Source organism: Condylura cristata, unplaced genomic scaffold (genome assembly GCF_000260355.1).
Source record: "Condylura cristata isolate star-nosed mole 26May11 unplaced genomic scaffold, ConCri1.0 scaffold00031, whole genome shotgun sequence".
Taxonomy (NCBI): domain Eukaryota; kingdom Metazoa; phylum Chordata; class Mammalia; order Eulipotyphla; family Talpidae; genus Condylura; species Condylura cristata.
In genome coordinates, this window is record NW_004567132.1 from 17,039,721 (window position 1) to 17,051,065 (window position 11,345).

The 11,345-nt window shown below is 53.4% G+C and overlaps 3 protein-coding genes across 4 annotated transcripts; 2 read left to right on the forward strand and 1 right to left on the reverse strand.

The window, feature by feature from the left end:
- The first annotated feature begins 1,047 nt into the window (after positions 1-1,047).
- INO80B (INO80 complex subunit B) lies at positions 1,048-4,359 on the forward strand. Its single transcript, XM_004691554.2, has 5 exons — positions 1,048-1,276; positions 1,506-1,698; positions 1,901-2,019; positions 2,477-2,646; positions 3,738-4,359. Exons 1-5 carry the CDS (start codon positions 1,168-1,170, stop codon positions 4,266-4,268), a joined length of 1,122 nt encoding a protein of 373 aa, XP_004691611.1. The 5' UTR covers positions 1,048-1,167; the 3' UTR covers positions 4,269-4,359.
- Positions 4,360-4,521: 162 nt separating this feature from the next.
- Positions 4,522-7,242, forward strand: WBP1 (WW domain binding protein 1). Of its 2 annotated transcripts, XM_012731542.1 has the most exons (5): positions 4,522-5,059; positions 5,389-5,490; positions 5,990-6,092; positions 6,220-6,396; positions 6,565-7,232. In XM_012731542.1, the coding sequence occupies exons 1-5, from the start codon at positions 4,991-4,993 to the stop codon at positions 7,020-7,022; spliced, it is 909 nt and encodes a 302-aa protein (XP_012586996.1). In that variant the 5' UTR covers positions 4,522-4,990; the 3' UTR covers positions 7,023-7,232. The 2 variants fall into 2 exon arrangements, with proteins under 2 accessions (XP_012586996.1, XP_004691613.1); XM_004691556.2 differs by lacking the exon at positions 5,389-5,490 and having other exon boundaries at positions 4,528-5,059; positions 6,565-7,242.
- A 185-nt stretch (positions 7,243-7,427) lies between these two features.
- MOGS (mannosyl-oligosaccharide glucosidase) lies at positions 7,428-11,103 on the reverse strand. Its single transcript, XM_004691557.2, has 4 exons — positions 10,696-11,103; positions 10,293-10,519; positions 9,615-9,811; positions 7,428-9,380 (listed from the first exon to the last, which is right to left on the reverse strand). The coding sequence occupies exons 1-4, from the start codon at positions 11,036-11,038 to the stop codon at positions 7,637-7,639; spliced, it is 2,511 nt and encodes an 836-aa protein (XP_004691614.1). The 5' UTR covers positions 11,039-11,103; the 3' UTR covers positions 7,428-7,636.
- Between the last annotated feature and the right edge of the window lie 242 nt (positions 11,104-11,345).

The window sequence follows — 11,345 nt, forward strand, 5'->3', positions numbered from 1 at the left end:
CAGTGGAAGTTCCCCAACTTCAACTTCTAACAATGACTACCACTAACCAAATAGTATCTATATGTGTATTATACCTTTTAAAATGGGCAGACATCATTTAGAAATTCAGACCTACTTTGTACCTGTCCTTTTACAAAATTTGATTATACAAAGTTCAATAGGAACAAAAGGATATATTATGAGGACGAGCCTTCCCTCACCCTTGTTTCCCAGCTATCCATGGGAAATGCTATCACCAATTTCTTAGGTAGCCTTTTGGGATTCTCCTTCATATATATTTATATATTTGTGTGTATGTAGAAGAACTGGAGTGTAGGCAAAAGGGTGGGGGAGGTGGTGAGAGGATTCATCAGAGTCAGAGTGGGGAGCAGAACAGGAGGATTATTTACTGAAATAGGCCGCTAAGAGGGAGCATGAGGCAAACACAGGAGAGGTCTGCCGTGCCGTGCCAAGTGGGCTATCTCCGTGGCCAAAGACTGAAATCAGGTCGCAGTGGTGACAGCATTGAGACTTAAACCCCAGAGGCCTTCTTTCATTTAATAGCAGGATACTTCTCATTGTACAGAGGTATGGGATTATTTTGGTTTTTCATTAGAGGGACACTTCAATCATTTCCAGGGAGACTACCCACTGGCATCTAAATTCCATGTCAAAAGTTAATTATCTCTCAACCTTCGTTAACAATGTGGTGTCCTAGATTGTAAACATGCACTATAAGCCATTTATCCATTGCTCTACTGACGAGCTTAATTTGGGTTTACTACCACTTCCCCTGCAACTTGAGCACTTGTGTCATTTTGCCAGCAATAGTTTCTAATGAACTCTTCCACCAAACTGTGAGCTTCTCAAATGCAGGAGGAAATTTTCATATTCGTCCTTGTAGCGTCATAAGCGAGCGCTGGATTTGTTCCTGAGAATACGTTCACCACGTTTGAATGTAATAATAATTGAAGCGCCTGCATCGATTTCTAGAGTCGCGAGGCGGAGCGAGGGGAAAGCTGCTCTCCTTTGGGCGACCTCAGTCAGCCCGGAACTCTCGTCAGACGGATCGTTGTTTCTCTCGGAAGATTGTAGCCGCAAAACTTGCCCCGCACAAACATGGTTGCCATTTACCGGATGTAGCCGGTTATTTTGCCGTAGTCAGTTCTACCACCGGGCGGAAAAGGTATGTCCGCTGGTGTCTCGACCATTCCCACCCCCTCTATCTTGCAGGACCCCATGAGCAAGCTGTGGCGGCGCGGGAGCACCTCTGCGGCTATGGAGGCCCCTGAGCCGGGTAAGGACCGATAAAGTAACTTAGGCCTTTGCAGAAAAAGAGTTCCTTTCTGGCTGCTCGGAGCTTCCAGGGTACTTATCCACAGGTGGGAAGGAGAAGGGCGGGACTGTTGTTATGGTAACCGCTAGTCTGCGGGAAGAGTGTGACCCCCCCCCACCCCCTCAGGGATAGTGGGTTGCTCAGGGCTTTTTCTGCTGTACGCCAGGGTTGACAGGCTCGCTTTCTGCAGGGGAAGCGCTGGAGTTGAGTCTGGCAGGTGCCCACAGCCACGGAGTGCACAAGAAAAAGCACAAGAAGCACAAGAAGAAACACAAGAAGAAACACCATCAGGAAGAGGAGACTGGACCTACGCAGCCATCTCCTGCCAAGCCGCAGCTCAAACTCAAAATCAAGCTGGGTGGGCAGGTCCTGGGCACCAAGAGGTGAGGCCAAGAAGGCGAAGATATTACTTGGGGAAGATTAGAAGCTGACAGTTAAAGAAGCGGACTGGGCTTTCTAGAATATATATAGAATGGACACTTGTCCAGGCTCAGGTTCAGGCAGCAAGAACCTGTATGGTTGTAACTACTGAGCAGGATAAACAGACACTTGGTCAGCTTACAGAGTGGTGTTGCTTCTCTACAGTGTTCCTACCTTCACTGTGATCCCTGAGGGACCTCGCTCACCCTCCCCACTTATGGTTGTGGACAATGAAGAGGAACCTATGGAAGGAGTTCCCCTTGAGCAGTACCGTGCCTGGCTGGGTGAGAAGGATTTGGAGGTGGGGAAACTAGGTTTCTCTCTAAGGGAACAGGGTTGGTGGGCCTCACTGGTGGCACAGGGGTTAAAGTTTCAGTGCTGTTGCCAGCCAGCCACTATGGCATGAGTTCATGAGTTTGGTCCCTGACTAGGGAGCTGACCCACATGGCGCAGCAGACCTCTCCTTTCTTGCCCACTGCTCCCCCCTCAACAGTGTATTTCAGTGAATCCACCTGTTCTGCTCCCTACTCTGTCTCTGATAAATCCTCTCACCCCTGCGCCCCTGGCCTACACCCCAGTTCTTATATGTATAAATAAATAAAATAAATCTTTTTTAAAATAGAAAGGAAAGAGAGTTGGATCTGAGGAAGGTGAGAATTTTGAATGCTCCAGTATTAACTTCATCAAAAATGTACCTCCTCTGAACAATTCTAGTCTTAGCTCTCCAACTTTCCTTTCCAGATGAGGACAGTAATCTGTCCCCCTCCCCACTTCGAGACCTGTCAGGAGGCTTAGGGGGTCAAGAAGAAGAAGAGGAACAAAGGTGGCTGGATGCCCTGGAGAAGGGAGAGCTGGATGACAATGGAGATCTCAAGAAGGAGATCAATGAACGGCTACTCACTGCTCGGCAGGTAAACTGGTTCTTATTTATTAATTCATAGAATACATATGGAGAACTAAATATGTCCCAAGAACTTCTATAAGCAGCTCGTATTTGTGTGATGGGGTAGGGGGAAGTGAGGACTGGGGGCTTTAAATAAATACATAATTTGTAAAAGCTGTAATAAAATTAGGCAGATGAAATAGAAAGTGGTAGAAAGAGACATTAGATAGGGTAGTTGAAGAAGAGCTCTCTGAAGAGATAATATTTCCAATATCAGGGGAACTTTTCAGGCAGAGAGACCAGCAGGCACAAAAACATTGAGTGGAACATGCCTCACAGGAGAAAGGAAAATAAGTATGACTCCGTCTCAGGAAGTGATGTATATAGAGACGTGATGTATTTGTTGGGTGAGAGCTGACGTGAGTTAGGGTGGTTTAACTAAGGTGAAGTTAAACAGAGATGGGGAAATCAGGCAGATCTTTAATATATTTTGGAAGTAGAGACCTGTTGGGGGTAAGGACAGGGAAGAAGACTCAAGAGTAACTCTATTTTAAAGATTTATTTATTTATGCATACAGAACCTGGGTACAGGCCAGAGGTGCAGGAGCGGTGAGAGGATTCACCAGAGACAGAGTGGGGAGCAGAACAGGTTGATTGACAAAGTACACTGCTGAGGGAGCAGTGGGCAAGACAGGAGACAGGTCTGCTGCGCCATGTGGGTCAGTCAGCTCCCTAATGGGCAGCTGTAGCTGGCTTGCAGTGCTGCATCCTAACCAGGGAGGGCCTCAAGAGAAACTCTTGATTTTGGCATGAGAAGTTATCCAAATAATGCTATCCACTGAGATAAAAAGATTAAAAGCAACAATCAAAAAACCTCAGAAGTAGTATAGTTTGGGAATCAGGACTGGCAGGTGACATTACTAGTGTCCCCCCCCACCCCCCTTAAGGCTTTAAAGCTAAATGTCTAGAGGTCTGGGAGAAATCATTAGGACTCCTGGCCTGGGTGCCCATTCCACCCCTTCTCCCTGGCTCTTCCAGGCCCTGCTTTCTATGTCCCTTCCTTCCCTTTCTTGGGGACCTGCTTCATTTTCTGATACCACCTTGTCTGTCTTTCCTCAGCGAGCTCTGCTCCAGAAGGCTCGGAGTCAGCCTTCCCCAATGCTGCCATTGCCAGTTACTGGGGTCTGCCCGGCCCCAGCTCTCACCGAGGAGATGCTGCTCAAACGCGAGGAACGAGCACGGAAGCGAAGGCTGCAAGCAGCGCGGCGTGCAGAAGAGCACAAGAACCAGACTATCGAGCGCCTCACCAAGACCGCTGCGCCAAGCGGGCGGGGAGGCCGAGGGGCCTCAAGGGGTGAGCGACGGGGAGGGCGGACAGCTGCCCCGGCTCCCATGGTGCGCTACAGCAGTGGGGTAGAGGGTTCCACCCTTTCCTTCCCACCCGGAGTTCCTGCCCCGGCGCCAGTGTCACAGCGACCATCCCCATTAGGCCCTCCTCCGCGATGCTCCGTCCCTGGCTGCCCGCACCCACGCCGATACGCCTGCTCCCGCACGGGCCAGGCACTCTGCAGCCTTCAGTGCTACCGCATCAACCTGCAAATGCGGCTGGGGGCGCCCGAGGGCCCCGGGTCCCCCCTTTTAGCTACTTAAGCCCTTACCTAATCCGGACTCTGCCCACTCCCTGGCCCAGTTTTCAGTACCTAACCCACCCTATTAAATCTCAAAACGTGCCTCAGCTTGTTTGACTTGGGGGAATGGGTCAGTTCCGAGATACGCACAATGCCCCCGCCAGGGCTTGCGTTGACTCTTGGAGCGGCCCGTGGGCCGCGAGAAGACTGACTAATAGCCACATTCGGCCGAGTTCGGGGACCCCGCCTCTTCCAGTTAGGGTTACCTGGCGTGGTCAGGCACTCGGTGTCATCCCGAAAACAGGACTCAGGCCAATCAAAGGCAACTTTACTCTCCTGGGCGGCCGCTCATTGGTTGCTAGCCCAAAGCCTGTCCTGTTTTCCACATTGGCTAGTGTCGCTGTCAGTCAGGGCCAGGGTCGAACCTTATCCCACTCTTTGTCTGTGCGAGCTCTTGTTGTCTGGGAGAGTGGCGGAGGCGCTGCCGTCCATTGGCCACAAGGAGAAACCTCTGTTCTGTTCCTATTGGCGGATCTGTCGGAGGACGATGCTGATTGGCAGGGCAGAGCAACCTCGGTCCTAGTTGGCAGAGCTCTCCCCGGATGGAAGCTCCGGCCGCGGAGTGATGGTGGCGGCAGCGAAGATGGGCCGGGCAGGGACCATGGCGGTGGCGGCAGAGGTGGCAGGGGAGGGGCGGCTGGCGGTAGAGGAGGCTGTGGTCTTCAGGGGACTGTAAGTGGAGGAATGGCTCGGGCCAGCGGCGGGAACGGCAGCGAGGAGGCCTGGGGGGCACTTCGGGTGCCGCAACAGCAGGTATCCTAATAGCTCCAAAAGCCCCATCACGACAGCCATTTATTTCTCTTTCCCCTTTCCTTGTTCCTTGCTTTTGGAGGGTGGGGGCGGAGCTCACGGAGCTAAAGGTACGGTGAAGTTCCTAAGTATGCCCCTTCCACTCTTTGTCTAAACTTTGTAAGGTAGATGCAGTTGACTGCCTGCAGCCTTCTAGACCCCCATCCCATGGCTGCAGTGGAAGCTGGCGGTGGCTCGCCAGTGACTAGAGCCATAGTGAGGCCCCAGGGAAGCTCCTTCTGTCTTGCAACAGTTATTTGTGATGTTTTTCTGTGTGCCTATTGTCACAACAGAGTCCGGCAGCGTCTTCTCTTGAGGGAGCAATTTGGAGAAGAGCTGGAACCCACACTCGCGCCCTGGATGCCATCCTTTATCATCCACAGCAATCCCATCTGGTTGGGAGCATTACCCTGGGTCTCACACTGCCAATCTGCCCTAGGAAGCCTGAGACCCAGGGGTGGAAATAACCAGCTTGGGGGTGGGAGATGATGAGAGCAGCTTGATTTAGGAAATTATCTTAAAGCCCATACCCATTGTTTGAGTCTTGGGGATACCTCAGATTATTTTGGCTTCTGCCAAAACAATCCCTTAACAGGAATATCCTGGGGGACTAGCCTTGTGGGTACTAAGTCTCCCGTATGTAGAGCTGATAGCTGCCTCTTTATGTGTCCACACGGTGCATCTTGTTTTCTAGGTGGATTCTTGCTATTGCAAATGTTCTTCCATGTGGACAGCACTTCAGATATTTGACCACTCCTTTCAGCATAACTCTTCCCTCTCCCCATAGAGCTCTCTGACTTCACAGGGTGGGATTGTATGTGTACGTAGGGGAGGGGATGAACAATGCCCTGGGCAGGATATCTCCCTCAGTTCTAAGTGCCTCCTTGCTCCCAGCTTCGAGAGCTGTGCCCAGGAGTGAACAACCAGCCCTACCTCTGTGAGAGTGGTCACTGCTGCGGGGAGACTGGCTGCTGCACCTACTACTATGAGCTCTGGTGTGAGTCTCCACGGGGGCTATTCTCAGGCCTCTCTGCCCACCCTCCTTTGGACCTCAGAATTCCAGCCTTCAGAGACCCTTCCCTGCATGGGAGGTATCTAAGACACTCCCTCCTCACTCCCTGCAGGGTTCTGGCTACTCTGGACTGTCCTCATCCTCTTTAGCTGCTGTTGCGCCTTCCGCCATCGACGGGCTAAACTCCGACTGCAGCAGCAACAGCGGCAGCGTGAGATCAACTTATTGGCCTACCACGGGGCGTGCCATGGGGCTGGCCCTGTTCCTACCGGTTCACTGCTTGACCTTCGTGAGTGACTTGAGGCTTTGGGCTCAGCTGCCAGCAGGCTTTCCAAACCAAATCAACCCCACATTCCCTTTACAGGCATTCCAAAATATACTTTTTCCTAATAGGAAAAAAGAGACCATCACCCAATTCCTGGCTGCCTTCAACCAATGATGCCATTCTTTCCTGCAGGCCTCCTCAGCGCCTTCAAACCCCCAGCCTATGAGGATGTGGTTCACCGCCCGGGCACACCGCCGCCTCCTTACACTGCAGCCCCAGGCTGCTCCTTGACTGCTTCCAGTGAATGCACCTGCTGCTCCTCTGCTTTTAGCTGCCCTGCCCACTTCGAGGGAACAAATGTGGAAGGTGTTTCCTCCCACCAGACTGCCCCCCATCAGGAGGATGAGCCCGGGGCAGGGGTGAGCCCTGCCCCCACACCCCCCTCCTGTCGCTATCGCCACCTGACCGGTGACTCGGGTATTGAGCTCTGTCCTTGTCCCCACTCCAGCGAGGGTGAGCTAGTCAAGGAGGCTAGGGCTAGTGCTACCCCACCAGATCTGGCGGACCACACCCCTTGTGCACTGCCCCTAACTCCGATACCCCAGGTCTCTCCTGTGGGGCTGGCTTCCAGTGAAAGGGACATCCCATAAGTAGTTTGGGAGGGTAGGTGAGATATTTGCCCACCAAAAAGATTCCTGATCCCAACACTTTGAGTTCTTGGTCTCTCCCCAATTCCTAGAATCTGTCTGAAAGAGCTGGAGCTCTAATGAGAGGGGCAGTGCTTGGGGGGACTGTGCTAGCTCTATTCCCCCCCAAGACATACACAGGAGCCTTTGATCTCATTAAAGAGATGTGAACCAGCTGCTTGTGGATTTGGGTGGACTAGAGCTCAACTCGCTACACTGTACTCGACCTGATTGGGTTGGGCGGGGGAACATCTCCACTTTTGGGGGGTAATGACAACTTTCCCTGTTTTTCTCTGGAGAATAAGTGATAGCCCTAAAATCTGGACTGAGCCAAGACCTTTTGGTGAGGCAAAGTGCCAGCAAAAGCAATAGAGTTTGGCATGGTTTCCCAATTTATTAAAAAAATAGACTTTGAATTCACATTCATCCCAGGGCTATGTGGGATGACAGTAACAAGACTCCTGAGATGAGCTGAGGGTTGAATTACTGGTATCTGAGGGTTGGAGTGGAAGCTAAAGACCTTGTCCCTCTCGTCCAGAGTGACACAAAGGGCCCTGTACCTGTCCTGTCCTATCCCTTCAGTAGTCTTCAGCCATGGCCAGCAGGACAAGGCTGGTCCAGCCCTGGAAAGGACGGCAGCCCATGCCCCGCCCATCACGATCACTGTACTGCTCCCACAGGAACCCCGTGACCTGGTACTGCCGCTTTACATTGCCCACCACATTGGCACGGAGCTTACTGTGAAGCTTTGCGGCCCGGGCCTGTTGAGGACCCTCTAGATGTCCATAGTGGTGCAGTGCCCCCAAGGCTAGGTAATTGATGTTGAGCCACACAGCACCCCGCCAGTAGGGAGGATCATGTTCTGAATTGCGTTTGCCATAAAAGGGGCTGGAAGCTGAAAGGGAGCGTAAACCAAAGGGGCTCCAGAGATGGCGACTGTCAGCTAGGACATCCAGCAGGGGCCCAAGATGGGATGAGTTGGGTTCCAGCAGTCGAAGCAGCAGAGGAAATAGACTGACATAGCCCAAAGCATCCACATATTGCAAGCGAGGGTGGGGCCTGCCCACCACCCGCACCAGCCCCTGGGGAGGCTGAGGCTTCAGATGCACTGCTTTTGTATGGTTCCCAAAGTCTGCAAAAACTCCCAGCTCTGGGGCCCAGTGCAGCTCATCCAGGCCCTCCTCTGCCTCCAATGAGGCAGCTAGTGGGCCCAACTCAGCAGCTGCCTCAGCCTCTCCCAGCTGAGTTGCCAGCCGTGCCAGTACACGGGCTCCCAGTGCCACCCAGCACCGCAGGTCCAGGTGCCGCTCAGTGGCTGAAGGGTGTGATGCCCTGGGATAATCATCTAGACCTGAAGGCAGTGTCTTTGGGTTCAGAAGCGTTGGCAAAGGTGGATCCCGGCCCCGCCAGCGGTAAGATAGTGGCACTGGCCCTGCCTGGCTCTGATGGAGCCAAGAAAACCAGGCATGTAAACGGGGAAAAGCCCTGCGGAGGAAGGCCAAGTCAGCAGGGTCACCACCCTCCAGCATGTGGGCTATAGGCAAAAGAAGGGTTGGGGGGTTGGCATGTGCTGCCCGCTGCACCAGGAATTCTGGGGGCACCCGGGCTCGGGCTTCATCCCCCAGCACCTGCTCTCGCCCAATCCAGCCATCAGCATTAAGCAACCCCAGCCAGTGTCCTAGGGCCTCCTGGGTGAGGCGGGGATCCCACCGCTGGACCAGTAGCTGGTGAAAACCCTCATCCCAAAGGAAACCTCGTGGGAAAAATGACCGTGAAGGGACTGCTGTGAAAAGAGGGACAGGAGGAAAGAGGGCTGGATTTGCCTTCAGCTCAGGCCCTTCGACCCCCATATCTGGCAACACCAGACCCTGTCCATAGAAGTAGCCAATTCCGCCTAGGAGGCCACTGAGGGCAGTCTGTCCCAAAGCCTGCTCCTCAAGGCTCAGGCCCTTTTCCTTCAGGTGGAAGGTCTTCTCAAAGCGCTCTCTGAAGGATGCAGCATGGCTCTCCAAGGCCTGGGTCAATAGGCTGCCAGACAGTTGCTCCAGGGCTTGGCTTCTTTCTACCCGGGCACTGCCTGATTCAAATACCAACTCCATGGAAAAGGGGACTTTCAGTGTCACCTGCTGAATTAAAAATTGCCCGTGTCCCTGTCCTTGCCCACTCTGGCTTCTATCTTCCCACTTGAGAGATCCTGGCAAACCAAGGTAGCGCTGAGGGGATGCCCCTGGAGGCCGATGCTGAAACCAGCTATTTAGGCGACTCTTCACCATTTCTGTCAGCAAAGGAAGTCCTGGATTGGAGGACCAGAAGACATTGTAGCTTGAAGGTGAAGGGGAAAAAAAGAGGAAGTATTACTCAAGAGGAAGTGATGGGAACTGAATTATAAAGAGAAATTCAAGGTGATCAGGAGTCAGTGTGAGGAGATCCCAGCAATGCAGGGAACACAGAGCCTAATGAGGATGGAATAACTAGTGGAAAGAAGGTAGAGTGGGGGAGACAAATTAGGCAAAGTACCACCCACCCCTACCATCATCTCACTCTTCCCCCAGTTACCTGCTATACTTGGGAGCAGTACCTCCTGGACTGGTTGGTGCCAAAAGCGTCAACCGGAAATCACCGAGTTCACTGGTGTGCCCACTGATGAACTGTAACTGTCCATTGGCCGCAACTTCTGGCATGAGGACTTCCTTGCCATCTGTTACCACATAGAAGAACAGGGACACCAAAGGGAGAGCAGAGGTACCTGAGGCCTGGGTGACCAACGAGAGAGAAAAAAACAGCATTAGATTGGCAGTTTCTGTGGAGAACCAGCCTTAGTGAGGGAAAGGGACACTGGGTAGGGGAAACTTGGTAAACAACATACATTTGGCAGTGTTGAGAATCACCGAAGGTAAGCACCCAGTGGGATGATATAAAGAGCCTTGCATGGGGTTCCCTGGGAAATAATAGAGTTCTTTTTGCTATGTACTATGGTATGAATGCCACATATTTCATTTCATTGTTATAATTCTGTGAGTTAAGTGCTATTTTTATCTCCATTTTATATACAAGGAAATCAAGGCTTAGAGACAGTAAATAGAGTTGGTGACAGGAAAGTGTTTAAAACAGGATTCAACAAGCAGACAGACTCAGAGCCCCTGCTGTGAACTCCCACTTCATATTGCATTTGCTGGCAGCAAAGGAAGGGTGGAGGGAGTCCAGGCTAGGGGAAGGGGGTCCTGAGGCCCTGACCTGAGATTCTACAGTCACTCTCCAGCTCCAGTCCCCTCCGTGCTGACCCCCAGGCCTCTTGACGAACTCAGTTGTGAGCCTCAAGGCCCCATCCTGGATGTGTTGCCGCCCGAAGGAGATACCGTCATGGAACTCCCAGCCATAGGGACCCACGCCGTCCCCCTGCTCACACGTGTGCCTGAGCTTAGGGGTCCCTGCGGTGGCGCCTTGCTGCGCCCACATCAGTCCTGGGGGTAAAATGGCCACGTAAGTCAAAGAGAGCATGGGATTTGGGTCTCCGAGAACTTCAGGGTCATCCCTCTTTATAATTCTCCTGATTCGCTCCTCCCCACCCAAGCTCTGGCGTGAAAGCTGGGGCTCCCAGATTGAGTCCGCCTGATTGTCCGCCCCGGGGCCCGGTTACCAGTGAGAAGGGGCTGCGGGCTGCGGGTCTTCATGCCGAAGTAGACATGAGGGCGGTAGGTGCCCCAGAAGAGGTCTGGGGCCACTGCAGGACTGGAGGAATCAGGAGGCAGGGCCGGGGGCGCGGAGAGCAGCGTGACCGCACGTCGAGCACGGTGCCAAGCCAGCAGCCAGCTCCCGGAGAGGCCTAGAGCCAGAGCCAGGACAACGGCTAGAGCCACTGCCCGGGTCGGGCCACGGGCCCCGCCGCCGCGCCCATCCCGCCGCACCGGGCCGCCCCGCCTCTCAGCAGCCCGCGGAGCATCTGCCGGCACTACGCGGCGCCGCCGCTCGCCCCGAGCCATCCTGGCAAGGGGGTCGGCGTCGCGGGGCTAGGATCCTGCCTAGGCTCCCAGCCTCTCACGCCGCTCCCCGCAGTCCGCTGATCTGTCAGCGGCACCTGCTAGCCAGTACCTCCCGTTCCGCTTCCGCCGGAAGTCCCTCCTCGCCACGTCAGTTAAAGTCCCAGAGCTCGGCACAGTTTCCTCGGTTTAACGTAGGCGCGGTCTCCTGGGACGAGTCCACCTCCAGGCGTCTATCAGCGCCCTCTCGGAGTTCACAGGCTTAACAGAAAAATCTAACATGGGGGTCTTAAGCCAATACTATAGATTG

Coding starts and splice junctions, on each gene's coding strand:
- INO80B (XM_004691554.2), top strand. CDS start 1,168: ATGTCCGCTGGTGTCTCGACCATTCCCACCCCCTCTATCTTGCAGGAC. Junction 1,277..1,505: donor TATGGAGGCCCCTGAGCCGG/GTAAGGACCGAT, acceptor CGCTTTCTGCAG/GGGAAGCGCTGGAGTTGAGT. Junction 2,647..3,737: donor GGCTACTCACTGCTCGGCAG/GTAAACTGGTTC, acceptor GTCTTTCCTCAG/CGAGCTCTGCTCCAGAAGGC.
- WBP1 (XM_012731542.1), top strand. CDS start 4,991: ATGGCTCGGGCCAGCGGCGGGAACGGCAGCGAGGAGGCCTGGGGGGCA. Junction 5,060..5,388: donor TTCGGGTGCCGCAACAGCAG/GTATCCTAATAG, acceptor TTGTCACAACAG/AGTCCGGCAGCGTCTTCTCT. Junction 6,093..6,219: donor CTACTACTATGAGCTCTGGT/GTGAGTCTCCAC, acceptor CACTCCCTGCAG/GGTTCTGGCTACTCTGGACT.
- MOGS (XM_004691557.2), bottom strand. CDS start 11,038: ATGGCTCGGGGCGAGCGGCGGCGCCGCGTAGTGCCGGCAGATGCTCCG. Junction 10,520..10,695: donor CCCGCAGCCCCTTCTCACTG/GTAACCGGGCCC, acceptor TTTTACCCCCAG/GACTGATGTGGGCGCAGCAA. Junction 9,381..9,614: donor ACTGCTCCCAAGTATAGCAG/GTAACTGGGGGA, acceptor TTCACCTTCAAG/CTACAATGTCTTCTGGTCCT.